The sequence below is a fragment of the Orcinus orca genome, chromosome 1, assembly GCF_937001465.1.
Source record: "Orcinus orca chromosome 1, mOrcOrc1.1, whole genome shotgun sequence".
Classification (NCBI taxonomy): Eukaryota; Metazoa; Chordata; class Mammalia; order Artiodactyla; family Delphinidae; genus Orcinus; species Orcinus orca.
Window position 1 is genome coordinate 99,153,235 of NC_064559.1, and position 16,822 is coordinate 99,170,056.

The 16,822-nt window shown below is 51.6% G+C and overlaps 1 protein-coding gene across 3 annotated transcripts in view; it reads left to right on the top strand.

Annotated features, from left to right (window-relative positions):
* Positions 1-16,822, top strand: part of IQGAP3 (IQ motif containing GTPase activating protein 3) — a 37,727-nt gene that overhangs the window by 11,835 nt on the left and 9,070 nt on the right. For all 3 annotated transcript variants that reach the window (XM_012538573.3, XM_033414519.2, XM_033414520.1), the window contains 16 exons: positions 180-343; positions 2,085-2,242; positions 3,963-4,084; positions 4,187-4,350; positions 5,716-5,806; positions 6,696-6,863; positions 6,956-7,095; positions 7,200-7,370; positions 10,459-10,542; positions 10,699-10,770; positions 10,872-10,941; positions 13,644-13,852; positions 14,557-14,709; positions 15,005-15,168; positions 15,531-15,755; positions 16,600-16,740. In XM_012538573.3, the coding sequence (XP_012394027.3) occupies positions 180-343; positions 2,085-2,242; positions 3,963-4,084; positions 4,187-4,350; positions 5,716-5,806; positions 6,696-6,863; positions 6,956-7,095; positions 7,200-7,370; positions 10,459-10,542; positions 10,699-10,770; positions 10,872-10,941; positions 13,644-13,852; positions 14,557-14,709; positions 15,005-15,168; positions 15,531-15,755; positions 16,600-16,740 (2,296 nt within the window). The remainder of the gene's footprint in view (positions 1-179; positions 344-2,084; positions 2,243-3,962; positions 4,085-4,186; positions 4,351-5,715; positions 5,807-6,695; positions 6,864-6,955; positions 7,096-7,199; positions 7,371-10,458; positions 10,543-10,698; positions 10,771-10,871; positions 10,942-13,643; positions 13,853-14,556; positions 14,710-15,004; positions 15,169-15,530; positions 15,756-16,599; positions 16,741-16,822) is intronic.

Consider the following 16,822-nt stretch of genomic DNA (forward strand, 5'->3'; position numbering starts at 1 on the left):
AGCCTCTTCTTAAAGCGACCCAACCCCTTTCCCTCCTGAACATTTAGAAACGCATTTTGAACCTAGCAGAGGTTCAAAGCCATTTCCCCTCAGAGATCGCCAGCAGAACCTAGTTAGCCAGGAGAGTGGAAATGGCACTGGATGCCCAGCCTGTACAGCCTCTCCCTCCTCCCCTGCAGTGCTCCAGGCTGTGCAGAGGATCAACAAAGCCATCCGGAGGGGAGTGGCAGCTGACACCGTGAAGGAGCTGATGTGCCCAGAAGCCCAGCTGCCTCCAGTGTACCCCTTTGCATCAGCTGTGTACCAGCAGGAGCTGGCAGTGCTCCAGCGGCAGCAGCAGGGGGTAAGCCCTAGAAATGAGGATCCAGCTCTTGGGTTCCCAAGGAGCTGGAGGAATCAGAGCAGTCAGTCCAGAGCACCCATGAGGGCACCCTTAGATTCTGGCAAGAGATTAGGGGTGGGAGGTGGGCTACCATCCTTGCCATCCTGAGTGTATTATAATAGCAAATACCTTTGAGAAAACACTGCTTTAAACACTCATTTAATCCTAAAAGAACCCTATGAGATAAGTATTATTATTTCCATTTTAGAGATGAGGAAACAGATACAGAAGTTAAGTAACTTGCCCAAAACAGCTGTGGCTGGCAGTGCTGGGAGTGCATGCAAAGCTGAATATACTTGAAGCCTATGTTTTTAACCACTCTGCTGTCCCACCTCCCCCTGTCCATACAGCTTCTCTGACGGTGAGGTGATAGGGCCCTCCTGTAGGGACTTCCCAGCCTGTTGGAGGAGTTAGAACACACCCGAGGGCCCAGGGAGAGACACAGGGAGGAGTAGATGATGTAAATGGGAGATGACTTCACACTAGGGAAATGGAAGGGGCAGAGCTCAGGCTAAGTTTGGGAAGCCTTCTTGGAAGAGAGGAGACTCAATAAAGAATCCTGGGCTTCCCTGGTGGCGCAGTGGTTGGGAGTCCGCCTGCCGATGCAGGGGACATGTGTTCGTGCCCTGGTCCGGGAGGATCCCACATGCCGCGGAGCGGCTGGGCCCGTGAGCCATGGCCGCTGGGCCTGTGCGTCCGGAGCCTGTGCTCCACAACGGGAGAGGCCACAAGAGTGAGAGGCCCGCGTACCGCAAAAACAAACAAACAAAAAAAGAATCCTAACCATAGCAGGCATCTATAGAGCATCGACTCCAGGCACGACACTCAGGAAGCTCATGGTCTCAATGTATGAGACTATAGTACAAGGAAGCATAAAATAAGTCCTAAGAAGTAAAGCATAGCGACTAATGTGGACTTTAGAGCCAGAATCCTTGAGTTAAATTTCAGCTCTACTGCTTCCTAGCTATGTGACCTTGGGCAAACTATTTACCTCCTCTGCCCCTCAATTCATATATAAAATGGGAACAATAATATATTTATTTCATAGGATTGTTGTAAGGATTAAATGAGTTAACATATGTGCTTAGAAGTGAGCCTGGCGTGAAATTTTTAGCCGCCATCATCATCACCATCATTATTATTATTATTATTATTTGCAGTATTCTATTTGTAGAGGACAGGAAGGGTGTTCCAGACAGGGAACAAACAGCACAAGCAGATATTTGAGAAGGATGAGAAGACTGGGCAGGGAAGGGGCCCTTGGGTGTGTAGCACAGCACTGAGGAGCCCACTTTATCTTGTTCTCAGTGTGCCCAGGGCCTAGTGCAGTTCTTGGTGTGTGGAAGGGACCAGAAAGGAGCAGGTAGAACTCACTGGTTGAATGTGGGCTCTGGTATCCGGCAGTTAGCTTTAACTTATATTACTTGACTATGGGTTCATCTGTGAAATAGGGATACTTACCTATTACCTCTTTGGCTTGTTATGAACATTAACTGATAATGTGCACAGAGTACTTATACATTGAGCACATAGTAAGCACTCTCAAGTATTAAGTATGATTAATTATTAGTGAATGGATTAGGCCATAGGTGTTTTGAGACAGAGACTCTGGGATGTGGGAGAGTCTTGGGGGCAGGATGGCAGGCAGACCCCCGAGGCCCTTCACCAGCCCACTAGGGAATCAGCCCTCCCTCTGTTGTAGGAGCTTGGCCAGGAGGAGCTCTTCGTGGCCGTGGAGATGCTCTCAGCCGTGGTCCTGATCAACCGAGCTCTGGAGGCCAGGGATGCCAGCAGCTTCTGGAGCAGTCTGGTGAACCCCGCCACAGGGCTGGCCGAGGTGGAAGGAGAGAATGCTCAACGGTGAGAAAGGTTAAGGTTTAGCTGCATGTTGAGAGAGGGGATGGGTGGGTGATGGAGGGAATGTAGTCAAGAGTCCAAGTTCTTGTGCTCGGAGACTAGCCTTCTGCATGATGCCCTGGTCTCCGGCACAGGCCAACCCTCTGGGTCTATTTGCAGTTCCCTGGCCTGTGTTTCTCCTGGGAGTTGGTGGGTTCACAGTCATTCCCCTTTCCTCCATTTGTTTAATCTTTTATCACAAAGGTTTGAGTACCCACTCATGTGCCAGATACTTTTTATTTTTCAATTATTTATTTATTTATTTAGTTGCACCGGGTCTTAGTTGTGGCTCGCAGGCTCCTTAGTTGCGGCACATATGCTCCTTAGTTGCGGCCAGCAGGCTCCTTAGTTGTGGCATGCCAACTCTTAGTTGCAGCATGCATATGGGATCTAGTTCCCTGACCAGGGATTGAACCCAGTCCCCCTGCGTTGGGAGCTCGGAGTCTTAACCACTGCTCCACCAGGTAAGTCCTGCCAGGTACTATTCTAGGTGCTGGGAAACAACAGTGAACAAAACACAGTTCCCTGCTCTCTAACTTATGTGCTAGTAGAGGGAGACAGACAAAAAACAAACATGTCAAATGATTAGAAGAGCTATGGTGATTAAAAATACAGGGCAAAGCAGATAAAGGGTGGGGACATGGTAAGGGCAGTTTGTCTCTGCTACATAGTACGGTTATGGAAGCCGTCTTTGGTAGGGGGGTCATTTGGAGTGAGACCTAAAAGGCATAAGTGATGGCCATGAGCTATCTGGGGCACAGACCCTGAAAAAGAAGTGTCTTTGATGTGTTCAAAGAACACCAGGAAGCCACGAGGCGGAGTGGAGGGAGGGAGGGAAAATAATGGGAGAAGAAGTTGCAGAGGCTGGACCATGTAGGCCTCTGGCTTTTACTCTGAGTGAGGAAGGAAGCCACGGTGGGGGGGTTTAAGCGAGGAGGGAGATTATCTGACCTACTTTTAACAGGATCGCTTTGGCTGCTGTGCCGGGAATCGACTACCGGTTTAGAAGGGAAGAAGCAGGGAAACCTGTTAAATGTCTGTTGGAGTAACCTGGGCGAGAGTTGATGGAGGCTTGGCCTAGTGTGGTAGCAGTGGAGGTGGTGAAAAGGAGCCAGATTTGGGGTATATTCTGATAGCTGAACTGACAGGATTTGGTTATGTGGTGGATATGGGGTGTGAGAGAGACTGGAGACGGGTATGACTCCCAAGATTTTTGGCCTGAGAAGTTGGAGTAAACGATTACCAAGATGGGAAAGACTGTGGGAAACGCAGGTTGAATGGGGGGGATCGGGAGTTCAGATGTTTGCTGCTGGGCTTGCGGTGAATTTTGGCGTTCACGTGGAGATGCCGAGCAGGCAGCTGGCATTTATGAATGGGCTATTGGTGTACTTTTTGGAGTCATTAGAATGTGGTGTTTCGAGCCATGAGATTAGGTGAGATCACTTAGGGTGTGAGCACGGAGAGAGGAGAGGCCTGAAGACTGAGTCTTGGGATGCTCCGACATTTAGAAGTGAGGGAGGAACCAGCAGAGGAGACTTAGAAGGACAAGCTGTAAGGCGAGACGAGAACCAGGAGAATGTGACGTCCTGGAGGTCAAGTGAGGAAAGTAGTCCAGAAGTTTCCCCTGACCTCTGGCTCATGGTGCACATACTACCCCCCTCATTCTCACTCACCTGGCTACCAGGTACTTTGATACTCTGGTGAAGCTGCAACAGGTGCATGGAATGGATGGGACCTTCCTGAGCTGGAATGATCTTCAGGCTACTGTGAGTCAGGTCAACGCCCAGGTCCAGGAAGAGACCAATCGTGAGTGGAGTCCAGGACTGGGGGAAGATGGCCCAATGCGGACAGCCCCATCCCTTAACCATAAGTCTGGGCCCTCTGCCCACCTATATCTCTCTTTCCCAGAGGTCCTTGCAGTCAGCCTCATCAATGAGGCTCTGGAACAGAACAACCCTGAAAAGACCCTCTCCTCCCTTCTGCTTCCTGCGGCTGGCCTGGACGATGTCAGCCTTCCTGTCGCCCCGCGGTACCATCTCCTCCTCGTGGCGGCCAAAAAGCAGAAGGCCCAGGTGAGGCTTGGGCTGGCTGGGTTGGTCACCAGAGCAGGAAGAATATCCCCTATGGGTAGAGCTGTGCCCAGTGTGCACCCTGGGAAAGCCAGTCTGATGGACACAGTCCCTTCTGGGAATGCGAGGCAGCGGGGGTTCTGATCTGGCCATGGGGAAGAAGGGCAGAGTTCTGGTCGCCAGCACAGAGCGAATGGTGGGGGCCTTGTGCGTGGGAAGAGCACAGGTCTGGGAGCCAGAAAACCCAGACTGGATTCCCTGCTCTGACACTCAGTGACCATGTGACTTATAGCAATTCCCTAACATCCCTGAGCTCTCCTTATACACCTGTAAAATACCACATGCCCTGGTCCTACCTACCTACTGGAATGAGGGTAAAAACCAAGTGAGTTGAAGAACGTGGCAGGGTTTAAAACCTGTAACATCCAGAGCAGGCGGCAGCGTAGAGAGTGGCTGAGGACAAGGACTCCTGCATCCTTGTCCGGGTTGCATCCAACTCCAGGTTGCATCCTGGCACCTGACCCTGCACGTGTTACTTACCCTCTCTGGGCCTCAGTTCCCTCACCTACAAGCTTGTGATAATAGTGAACTTGTCTCAGAGTTATAGGGTTTAAGTGAGGTAATATGACAGCAGTACTAGCTAAGGTTGATGGAGTTCTAACTCTGTTCCCGAGCATTGTCTTATGTGCTTTGCAAGTTTCAGTTCATAAGAAAGTGCTTTAGAACACTGCCTGGAACACAGTGCTCGATAAAATGTTAGTTTAGAACGTTCACTCTATTAATGAGGAGAGCTGGGAGGGAGTAGAGTCTGGGGTTGGGGTTGGCTAAAGCAAGGGAGGGAACAAGCCTTACAGCGTGGCAGGCACAGGCTCACTTGACCCGTGGTCACATGCAATCTTCCCACTGCCTTGTGCGGCAGAGGACCGTGGAGAGGAATGGGAAGGAGAGGGTGGAGGTCAGGGTCAGATGGGCCCAAGAAGCTGTGAGTTGTGGCGTAGGGGAATGGGGAGGAGGGGCAGGTAAGTGTGGCCTCCGGCGTGGGCTCTCCCTGGACATGGCTCAGGCACAAGGGCAGGGAGGTGAGCTGTTGAGAGGATGGCGGATGCTGAGGGTTTAAGAGGGTTCTGGGGGTGCTGTGGCCAAGCTGAGCTGGTGCTTGGCCTGAAAGCAGGGTAGGAAAGAACCTTGTGAACCTGGCAGCAGTCCAAGGGAGCCATAAGGCCATGCCCACGCAGGGTAGGCAGAGGGGAGTGGAGACTGCTACCCGGTGGCTCCCAAAGTGGGCCTGCAGTGTGGCTGCCCTGGGCAGCCGGGCTTGGGGAGACCAGCCTGGGCTCTCATCTTGTCCCATCTCGCTCAATTTACCAGGTGACAGGGGATCCTGGAGCTGCGCTATGGCTGGAAGAGATCCGCCAGGAAGTGGTTAGAGCCAACCAGGACACGAACACAGCTCAGAGGAGTAAATGGGCGGCAGTGGGGGCAGGAGTGGGGGGGAGAGGGGTTGGGGGAGGCGAGGAGACGTGGGCTCAGCGGGAGCCTCCCCAGTCACCTCCTTCTCCATTTCAACCTCTTTGGGGAGGCAGGCCAGAATGAGAACAGGGCTGCTGTTTCAACTGTAGGATGGATTTCCTAGCAGTCAGCTGGGCAGGAAATCCTCAGGAGTCGAGAGCCCATAGTCCACCCACTGCCTCCTTCTGTGCCTTCCTGTGTACACTTTCCTCCTACAATGTGAGCATGTGAAACCACATGGGGGTCAAAAACCCATCCCGTTTTCTACTGGTAGCTTGAGTCTGGGTTCCAACAATCATCTCTGGTTAGAGAATGTTTAGTCTTGAAGTTGGCGAAGAGGGGTTGGCTTTGAGGAAAACTAGGCAAGGTCAGTACAAATAGACACTGGTGTTATTTCTGGTGTGGGGTGCTGATGGTGTTAGTTTTCAGTGTCTGGAGTCCATCTGTCCATCTGTCTGTCTGTGAGTGACTGGAAGGCAGGGGCTGCATCAACTCCCCCCACTTCTTGGACTTTATTCTCCTCCTAAAAGCCTGTCTTGAGGCTTTCTGACCATATCCTGCCCTGGAGCTTCTGTACAAGCTGACTTTCCTTTTACCAAGCCCCAGCTCAGCCCTACACAGCCTTCCTCCAGGAAGCCTTCCTTGATTGCTAGCTTTTCCTCCAAGCACAGCTGCATGCTGCTTCTTTTCATCTGTGTCCATCCTGGGATGTCCTTGTCCCTTCCATCAGGCAGAGTGGTTTTGTGTCCTTCTTCTCTGGATCCCTTCCCAACAGACAGGACAGGGCCTCTGGGAGGGGCTCAGAAAGATTGACCACTTCCTCCCAATGCCCCTATTAGTGGCTCTTGGTGTGGCCGCCATCAATCAGGCCATCAAGGAGGGCAAGGCAGCCCAGACAGAACGGGTGTTAAGGAACCCCTCCGTGGGCCTCCGAGGGGTGGTTCCTGACTGTGCTGACGGCTACCAGCAAGTCCTGGAAGATGCCATGGCAAAGAAGCGGCGCCCAGGTAGTGGCCTTACCATGTCCCTCCCTTCTCTGCATGCCTCAGCCACCTCTAGCCTCCTCTGAGCCTTCTCTGCTTACTTGGTTTCTGCTTAGGGGATGCAGCGCTCTGGGTTCAACATGACATGAAGGATGGTACCGCCTACTACTTCCATCTGCAGACCTTCCAGGGGACCTGGGAGCGACCCCCCGGCTGCCGCCTCAACACCTCCCACCTGACTCGGGAGGAGATCCAGGTTGGCGGGCCCCTGCAAAGGAGGGGGCTCGTGGATGGGAAGTTTCCTGCGGGAGGGGCTCCCAACCACCAGGACACCAAAGGCTCTCTCTCCTACTTCCGCAGTTGGCCGTCACCAAGATCACCGCTGCCCACGACCGCCAACAGCTCTGGAAGGCCAATGTGGGCTTCATTATCCGGCTCCAGGCCCGCCTCCGCGGTTTCCTGGTTCGGCAGAAGTTTGCTGAGCGTTCCCACTTTCTGAGGAGCTGGCTCCCAGCAATCATCAAAATCCAGGTAGCAGGCTCTGGCCATCTGAGGCTTCAGGGCCTGGACATACCTGAGCTTCAGGGTTTTCTCCCTACTTACTTCTTGCTGAGTGGAGTTGGGACGATCTTTTGGCCTCTGAACAGTAGTGATTAAGAGCGTGGATTCTGGAGCCCAGACTACTTGGGTTTGAATCCCTGTTCCACCAGGTTAGCTGCATGGCCTCAACAAGTTATTTACTCTCTCCCAGTTTCCTCATCTGAAAACGAGGAATCTGGAAATTGTAGCACCCACCTTATAGGGTCGTTCTGAGGTAATATCTAAAGTACATCTAAACAGTACCTGGCAGATAGGCAAGAGCATGGTATAAATGCTAGTTACTGTCATCATCATCACCCTCCATAGGGTATGAGAGCTGCTTTTGAGCTTCTCCAGGGGGAGAGTAGAAGATCTAGTGAGACATCAGGGTTTAGACACCAGGAGGACTTCCTGCCTAGAAAAGGAGTAGTGAAGAGGTGGTGGTGGTCAAACAGAAAAGGAGTGGAATCCCTTATGGAAAGAACTCTACCTTTTCTCTCCAGCCAGCCTTTCCATTTTTATTCTCCCAACCTGTGGATGGTCCAGTGTGGCCTCTGAGACCAACCCCCAAGTAACTGGGGCACGAGGCCAACTGGGAAGATAGGCCTCGGGCCCAGGCACTTTACAAGCCAGGAACAGTGGGAGCTGAGCAAACAGAGACCTCCTCAGGCAGACGTGACCTGGAGGGCCTCGTGGCAATGTTGGGAGTGTAAAAGAGACTTTATTTAATGAACACCTCCAAATGCCCAGTATCTGCGAAGGATGCCCCTTGGCACTGGGCAAGGGTGAGAGATGGGTGTGAGAGACACAGGTGAGTGATCACATCTCTCCCATCGCAGGAACTGGAATACAGTGGATGTGAGATATCGTGATAGTAGGGACGCAGAGATAATACCAGAGAACCCCAAGGGAGACAGAAGCACAGACTGAGACTGGCCAATGGCCCTTGATTATGATCTGGAACATGTGGTGGTCACTGAGAACTCAGGCTTTGGAGTCAGAGGCTACAGTTTGCCTCTTGGTCCTACTACGTCTGGGCACCTTACTTAAGCCTCTCCAGCACTCAGTTTCCTCATGCATAACGGTGGTACTCGCCTCATGTTGATTGTGAGGGTAAAGTAGGAAAATTACATGTAGCACTTAGTGCAGTACGTCCTCTATTGGTGGGAGCCATTACGAGATGTACATTTCGGGGCATTGGTCCCAGAATTCAAAACAGAACCTTAATAATCAGCATTTAGTGGTCTAAATCATAGGAATTCCTCCCTCCTGAGCACAGCCTGGCACCTCACAGCAACTCTAAGGAGCAGAAGAGCCATACCAGCAGTGGGAGAGGGCACAACGTCCGAAGGCAAGTTTGCTACTGAGCCTGGATGTGTGCCAGCTCTGGCCTGGGTCCTGGGAGACAGAGAAAGGGAGATGGGGCCCAGAGCCCCAGGCTACCTGCTCTCCAGCTAGCAGGTGTGAGACTCAGAAACGAAGCAGCTTGGGTGTGCTGAGGCTGTAATCTCTCCTGAGAGGTCTGACCCTGGCCAGGACCCCAGTCAGGGTCCTGAATTCTGACCAATCCAGGTTTGGAGGCCTTCTCTTTAAGGAGCAGCCAGGTGGGGGTGGGTAGGTGGTAAGAGCAGAGAGGAGACCCCTCTGCCTTTCCCCACAGCAACTGACAATATGTCAGGCAGTACCTGGAGTAGGAGGGGAAAGAGTGCTGAGGAAACGCACAGACTTGGGGCTTCCTGGCCTCTAGGCTCCAAGATGGACAGCTGGTATCATGGGGCCAAGCTGTCTCTTTTATGTCCTTTCCCAACAGAAGGACAGTGTAAGTCTTAGGGGAAAGCCTGGCCAAGAGAGCTGGCTTTAGAAGGGGCTGGGAGGGCCAGTTGTCTGCAAGGGGATGCTCTTAACACACCAAGCCATGGCAGTGTCAGCGGCAGAGAGTTCTCCAGGGCCTGAGCTCTCAGGAGATGTTTAATGTGTTCCCTAAAAGACAGGATTTCAGTGGGTAGAGACAGGGCTGGGGTGAGGGCGGGCACAGACAAAGGTTCAGGGGCAGAAGATCATAAGGCATGTTTAGAAGAAAGTGAAATGTCTGAGGTGGTTAAAATCCTTAAGGAAGTAGGGATCCGTAGACAGATAGGAGTGTGGGGTCAGATGGTTGAGAACTTCTGGAAATTTGGGGGCTGGAAGAAACATGGTCTAAGTGGTACTTTAGGAAAATTAATCTCACACAAGCTTGGGGTGAAAGGGAAGAGGCTCCTAGGAAGGAGACCAAAACAGAAGGGAGCCATGAGATTTGTGTCTTAGGGACCAAAGGGGATGTGATTTATGGAGGAGATGGTCATATAGACCCTTTGCAGCAGACTAGCAGTGGGGAGGGGCATCAGCCTGACAGCTGAATTACTGGGGGCCTTAGAGGGAAGATTTGCTGAGAGCTGGAATTCAGAGCTGAATGGTAGAGTTGTAAAGAGAAGGGTGAGTTATGAGAGCATGAATGACCTGCTGCCCAGATGGCCATTGGCAGAGATGGTGGGCACACAGCTCTGTGCCTGCATACACTTTCCACCTGTGCCACCATGTGCCTCTGCAGACCATGGAGTGTGTGACAGAGTGTGGGTAGTCTTTATGTGGGTGGATGAGTATGTTGGGGGGGTTATGGTGCATGCTGTGGTGAAGCTGGTGAGTAGATGTATGCTTTATTAATATCTTTTACGCTTGTATCTTAACAGTTGTTTCTATGAGGAGGTGTTGCTTAGCATGAGTGTGTATGTTTGATTGCATGGTGCAAGCGTGAGTGTGGGGTGGGGGGGACCAGGGAGTGTGGCAGAGGGTATGATTGGCTACATGCAGACATTTGGTCTTCCCCATGAAGTTGGAAGTTCTTTGAGAACAGGGCCAGTTTCCCCTTCCTTCCCCCTCTACTTTCCTGCCTCCCCCCACCCCCTGCCCCTTCCCTGGAGATCCCAGGACGAGGCTTCTCCCACAGGCTTCTCAGGCCAACAGGGACCAGCTGTGGTTACCGCTTTTTCCCTTCTGATCTCAGGCTCATTGGCGGGGTTACAGACAGCGGAAGATTTACCTGGAACGGTTGCAGTATTTAAAAGCAAACACGAATGCTATAATCAAGGTAGCTATCATGATTTGGGTGGGTTCCTGTCTTTCTTGAAGGACTCTCTGAGAACAGTTTTTAGTCCCCTCACCTATGACCTCTAGAGATGGCTGGATTGGCCTGGAGAGTGGGCCCTGACCCTGGAGCTCTGAGGCAGTGTGTCTCTGCCCCCAGATCCAGGCTTGGGCCCGGATGTGGGCAGCTCGGAGGCGATACCGGAGGCGTCTGGGCTACTTCCAGAAGAATGTAAGTGTCATCCCACTCCGCCTGTCCCCATATCCAACCTTTATCCATGAGACCAGAGCACAGGCAGCCGGCAACCCTTTTCCCATCTGTGTTCCTGGCAGGTTAACTCCATCGTGAAGATCCAGGCATTTTTCCGAGCCAGGAAAGCCCGGGATGACTACAGGATGTTAGGTAAACTGCCTGGGTTCCCTCCTCTGTCTGTGCAAGTGTCTGTCTTTGCGAGTTTCCTGGCTTTCAGCAGTTAGCAAGGTAGAAAGTCACACGACCCCACAGCTCACAAACTGGGACCTTAGAAAAGTTGTCTGGCCTTCTTAAGCCTTTTTCTCTCACCAACAGCTGATGTTCCCAACCTTGAGCATGCCTCAGGACCCAGGGTGGGTGGAGGAATGAGGAGATGTGCTCCTGCCTTTGCAGATACCCCGGTTTGATGGGAGGGATAGAAAGGGAGGTCCAGATATCCCTCCTGGGGCCACATAGCGGGTAAGGGGAAGGTACAAGTTGTCTGTGCAGGAATGTGGAACAGAGGTGGTAACAAAAGCCCCCTGCCCCACCCCAGTAAGAGATAGCCTCATCACAGGAAAAGCCCCTCTAACAAGGTTCTGTCTGTACCTCTGTACCAGTCTTAGATTATCTTCCTGTTGCTACCACACAAGCAAAAAAAAGAAAGAAAGAAAAGGACCTTTCTCTTCTCCCTAGAGTTCCAGCCTTCCCCAACTTTGCCCTCTTCCCTGACCCATGATTCCTCCACTTCCCGCCCTCTGTGGCCCAACACACAGGAAGCCAGGCGAGGTACCTGGGGTCCTCTCTGCAGTGCTAGGAAACTTGAGGAGGAGCTCTTGAGGGAGCTCCATCTTCGTGCCCCATGGTTCCCAGTAGTTGGGCATACATCTAAAGCCTTAAAGAGGTCCTTCTAGGCTGCTCTTGGCTCCTGTTCTTAAAGCCCAGAAACCCAGCCTTGGAGGTCCCCCTCCTTTCGGTGAAGTGGACTAGTGGTCTATCTCCAGGTTTGCCTCCAGCCCGTGGGTTTCCGAAGAGGTAGGCCCCTTTTCTTCCTGGGCCTGAGGCCACACCTGTGGGCTTCAAGGTTGAGTACACTGTTCAGGAATCATCTCCCTTACCTCCTTTAGTCCATCTTCCCACCCTGTCCTGCCGGCAGGGGTACCATCTGCCCCTATCTAGCCACAGACACTCGGTCCATCTGCTTCCGGGCAGCTAGCTGCTTTTCCCTCCTTACCTCTCCCCAGCCTGGCCCTTTCTGTTTTTTCTCTTGCTGTTGCATTAATACCACTACCCTGACCATCCTTGATCTCTTTTTCTTCTCTTTAGTTTATAGTTTTTCTGGAAGAACTTGTTTTTCCCAGGTCTGTCTCCCAATTTCATTAGCCCCAGCTCCACTCAGGGCACTGCCACTTACTAGCCGTGTGGCCCTAGGCAAGTTACTAAACTTCTTTATTGCCTCCATTTTCTCCTTTGTAAAATGGAGATAATGATCAGGTATGGTTGTTGTGAGGATTAAGTGAGTTAAGGTGCTATATCTCGTTGAATCCAAGATGCCATCAGCTGTCTTCCATTGGTTTATCCATTCTTCACTCCTCAAAGATCTGTCTTCCACACAGTAGCCAGCGTGATAAATTAAACCTCGTGATCTTGTCACTCTCCTTCTTGAAACCTGTCAGGGACACCCCATTGCCCTGGGGATAAAGTCCAGTCTCCTAAACACAGCTTCCAAAACTCTCTGATCCAACCTCTCCCTGCACCTCTGACCTCACTGACCTCCAGCCCTGTCCCTCAGCACCTGCACCCTCCACACTGTGTTACAGGCATTATGGACTTCTAGCACTTCCTAAAACAGCCAAGTGCACTCCCTCTCACCTCCTTTTCACAGACATCAGGTTGGGTCTCACCTCCTCCCGGAAGCCTTTCTTCACTCCGCAGGTAGCCTTTGGTGGCCCGCTTTCACTTTCCCAAAGGTCCCCATGCTTGCCCCTCTCAGAGCACTAACCACACTGTAGTGAATTGTGGTTTATTTGTCTGCTTCCCTTACTGGACTGCCTTTAAGGACCAGGCCTGGTTTTGTTTATCCTCCAAATCTGACTCCTTCATTTCTTACTAGCTGTGTAACCTAGGGCAAGTTACTTACCCTTTCTGTGCCGGAGTGATTTCCTCAGTAAGTTACAGTGTGCTGACCTCACAGGGTTGTTTTAAGTATGTTAAAGCACTTAGAACAGTTTCTGTTCCATAGTGAACGTTATATGTCTTAGTTGATATTTTGTTGTTATTCCCTGTAGCTTAGCTCACAGGCTTCTCTTTGCTCAAATATTCCAAAAGAGATTCAAGGAGAATCCATCTAACTCTGACCTCCCTATATTATAAAACCCATTGAACATTCCTTCTATCTGTGCTCCCCTGACGCAGACACTCCTGACAGAGGAGGGTTGTGTGAGGGTCAGGCAGGGCTGAGTGGAGGCTGATAGGTGGAAGTGAACTTGGAATGAAGGATGAGTAAGTTGGCCCAGCAGGAGTGGGGAGTGAATCAGAATAGGGGAGCCTAAACGGATCATCAGAGGATGCTAGGGCTCTGACTTTGGTGTGGGAGGTCACCGAGATAGGCCCAGGTTGGGCGTGAATCCAGGCAGGGGAAGGACAGCTCTTGTGTCATCCCTAGTTATAAGGAGCTCGGGGACAGGACTGGCTGGGAGGCTGCCCACTGCCCTCCAACTGCAGGCAGAACTAATTAGAAGAGGGCTGGGGTTGGGGACCTGCTAGCCTCAAGCAGAATGGACACTGAGGGAGGGGTTACTGGGGAAGGGGGCTGGAGAGGAAGCCTCTAGTGAAGGCATGTCTAATCCTGGCGCCTCTGCCCCTCCTGCCAGTCCACGTGCCCCATCCCCCTCTCAGCGTGGTATGCAGATTCGCCCACCTCTTGAATCAAAGCCACCAGGACTTCTTGGCTGAGGCAGAGCTGCTGAAGCTCCAGGAAGAGGTGGTCAGGAAGATCCGGTCCAATCAGCAGCTGGAGCAGGACCTCAATCTCATGGACATCAAGATTGGCCTGCTGGTGAAGAATCGGATCACCCTGCAGGTGAGGGGCCCACTGGCCCACCCTTCTCCCAAATCTAGCTGCCTCTGGAGAGGTGATGCTGGCCATTCTCTGGTTGCTGGTCAAATATTTTTTAAATGTCTGGATTTTATCACGTGGCTCAATGCAGTGGTCCTCTGCCCTTCTAGTAATTTGTTGGGGCACATGGTATAGCAGGAAGAACACCGGACATAAAATTGGAATGGCTGGCTCTGCTGATTCCTAGCGATGGGACTGCGGGCTGGTCTTTTAACCTCTAGGTCTGTTTCCTCATTAGTAAAGTGGGAATAATGAGAGTGCCTACCTCACCAGGCCAAATGTAAAAATAGATATGAAAGCTCCTTAAACTGTAAATTACCATACAAATATGCAGTGACGGGGTGGAAGTGATATAGTGATATCTCCACCTCAAATCTGTACAACAGTCTAACAAGAAATAATAGCAGAAACGAATAGACATGGTGCCTCAGTCTGGTAACCCACTTCTCTCTGGGGACTCACCCTGTGACAGCAGAGGTGCCAGATGGAGTCTTGGGGCAGTAGGAGGCCCTTTCTCACCCTAGAACTGTTTATCTCCCTTGGCTCATTCCTTGAATACCTTGAACAGCAGAAAGCCCTGGCTCTTCGAGGCACTGATTCTAGACCATATGTTCTGTGCTCTGTGCTGGCCTGGGTCGGTGGTATCACCCGCTCCCCCGTCCCTGCAGGAAGTGGTCTCCCACTGCAAGAAGCTGACCAAGAAGAATAAGGAACAGCTGTCAGATATGATGGTTCTGGACAAGCAGAAGGGATTAAAGTCGCTGAGCAAAGAGAAACGGCAGAAACTAGAAGCTTACCAACACCTCTTCTACCTGCTCCAGGTGAGCAGAGGACTTTGGAAGGAGATATCTCCACTATCTCCTGAGGGTCTGGGACCTTGAGGCCTTCATGTCTGTGCCTTTACCTGCAAGTAAGGTGTTCTTTCCCACAGTCCTAATGCCTTGTACCCAGGGAAGGAAACTACCTCTGTTCATTTGTCTGGAATGTTCCCAGTACCCCCCAGAAAGTGTGACAGCGTTCTCTATTCCAAGTTCCAATCAGCAAAACCTTTCTTTATCTGATCACTAGTCCTCAAGGTGCGTTATCAGCTATTCTTATCTCCCCCATTGCGTACAGACTCAACCCATCTACCTGGCCAAGCTGATCTTTCAGATGCCGCAGAACAAAACCACCAAGTTCATGGAATCAGTGATTTTCAGTCTATACAACTATGCCTCCAACCGCCGAGAGGCCTATCTCCTGCTCCAGCTGTTCAAGACAGCACTCCAGGAGGAAATCAAGTAGGTTTTCCAGATGCAAAGGAATGGGAAGAGAATGGGTGAAGAGATGCCACTATTAGCTCCTTCACAAGGTGACAATTTATTGAGGTTTGAAGGTAGAAATGGAATCAGAAGACCTCTTTTCTCTGTCTCCTATGGAGACAAGCCATCTCCTGGGACAGCATGCAGGGAGGACATGCGCTGACATGTTAGCACAAAGGCCGAGACAGAATGTTAGCACAAAGGCCGAGACAGAGATAACAAGACATTCCTTAACAGGAGGGATAACAGAGCAGGCTTTAAAGAGCCAAAAATCTCAAAAGGAAAAGCAGCTATTTTACACAGAGGCAGGAGACCAGCTTCAATTGCCTCTTGACCCATAGGTCGAAGGTGGAGCAGCCCCAGGACATGGTGACAGGCAACCCAACGGTGGTGAGGCTGGTGGTGAGATTCTATCGTAACGGGCGGGGGCAAAGTGCCCTGCGGGAGATCCTGGGCAAGGTGATCCAGGATGTGCTGGAGGACAAGACGCTCAGCATCCACACAGACCCTGTCCACCTCTACAAGAGCTGGATCAACCAGACCGAGGCCCAGACAGGGCAGCGCAGGTGAGCCGACGGGCAGAAGGAGAGCTCTCTGATCAGCTCAGTCTTGGGCCTCACTGGGGAAGCTTGAGCGTGCTTTGAAGGTGGCATATAAATGAGCATGCTGATTTATGCAAATATGACACCAGCCCTATAGGATGAAATATGGTAGCCTTTAGACCCCCTCTGGTAATTAACGTGGAACTGCTGTAAATGACACCAGACCTGGTGTGCTTAACATAGAATGAGCACAGATGAATGTGCAAATGTGTTTAATTGCCATGTCAGTGCTTGCAAATGATAGGTCAGATTTACTGGGAGTTGGGATATGGACTCCTTATTGATAGGGGTATAGTTGAATATTCAAATTTATAGATGAATAGGCAAATGAGATAGGGGGAGAAATAAGTTGGCCTTATAGATTGGAGGCATTAACTCAGGTGCATAGGTACTAGGGAAATGGAGCCGCTAAGGAGAGTAGGCAGTGCTGGTGGCTTCTCTGGGTGGCACGCGGGCGTATAGTTTGGGGGTGGCCCAGCCTTCCCCACCACCACAACTACCAAAGATATGCAGGGTGGCCCTCTGGTTCCCCTTAGGATCTTTCCACAGACTCCAGGTCCTCCATTTCCTCCTACACTCTTCCACCTCCCCCTGGGTGCTCCATCTCTTTCTTCTTCCACCCACATCAGTCTAGTCCTCTCCGAGTCCTTTCTCTTATTCTGGCCTAATCCCCTTAAGCATATGCTGGGCTGCCCTCAGCGTGTATGTATGAGATCTTGTTGTTAGATGAATTTAGGGGGTAGAGCCTTAGGGAGGGGAGGCCATGGGAGGGGCTTCTGGCTGATAACTTGTCTCTCTCTGCCCATAGCCACCTCCCCTATGACATCACCCCAGAGCAGGCCTTGAGCCACCCCGAGGTCCAGAGACGACTGGACATCTCCCTCCGCAACCTCCTTGCCATGACCGATAAGTTCCTTGCAGCCATCATCTCATCTGCGGACCAAATTCCGTATGTGCAACAGCCGCACACCAGCCTAGGCACAGGATCTCAAGAGGGCCAGGCCACGATGGGGAGAGCAGAGCAATACTGA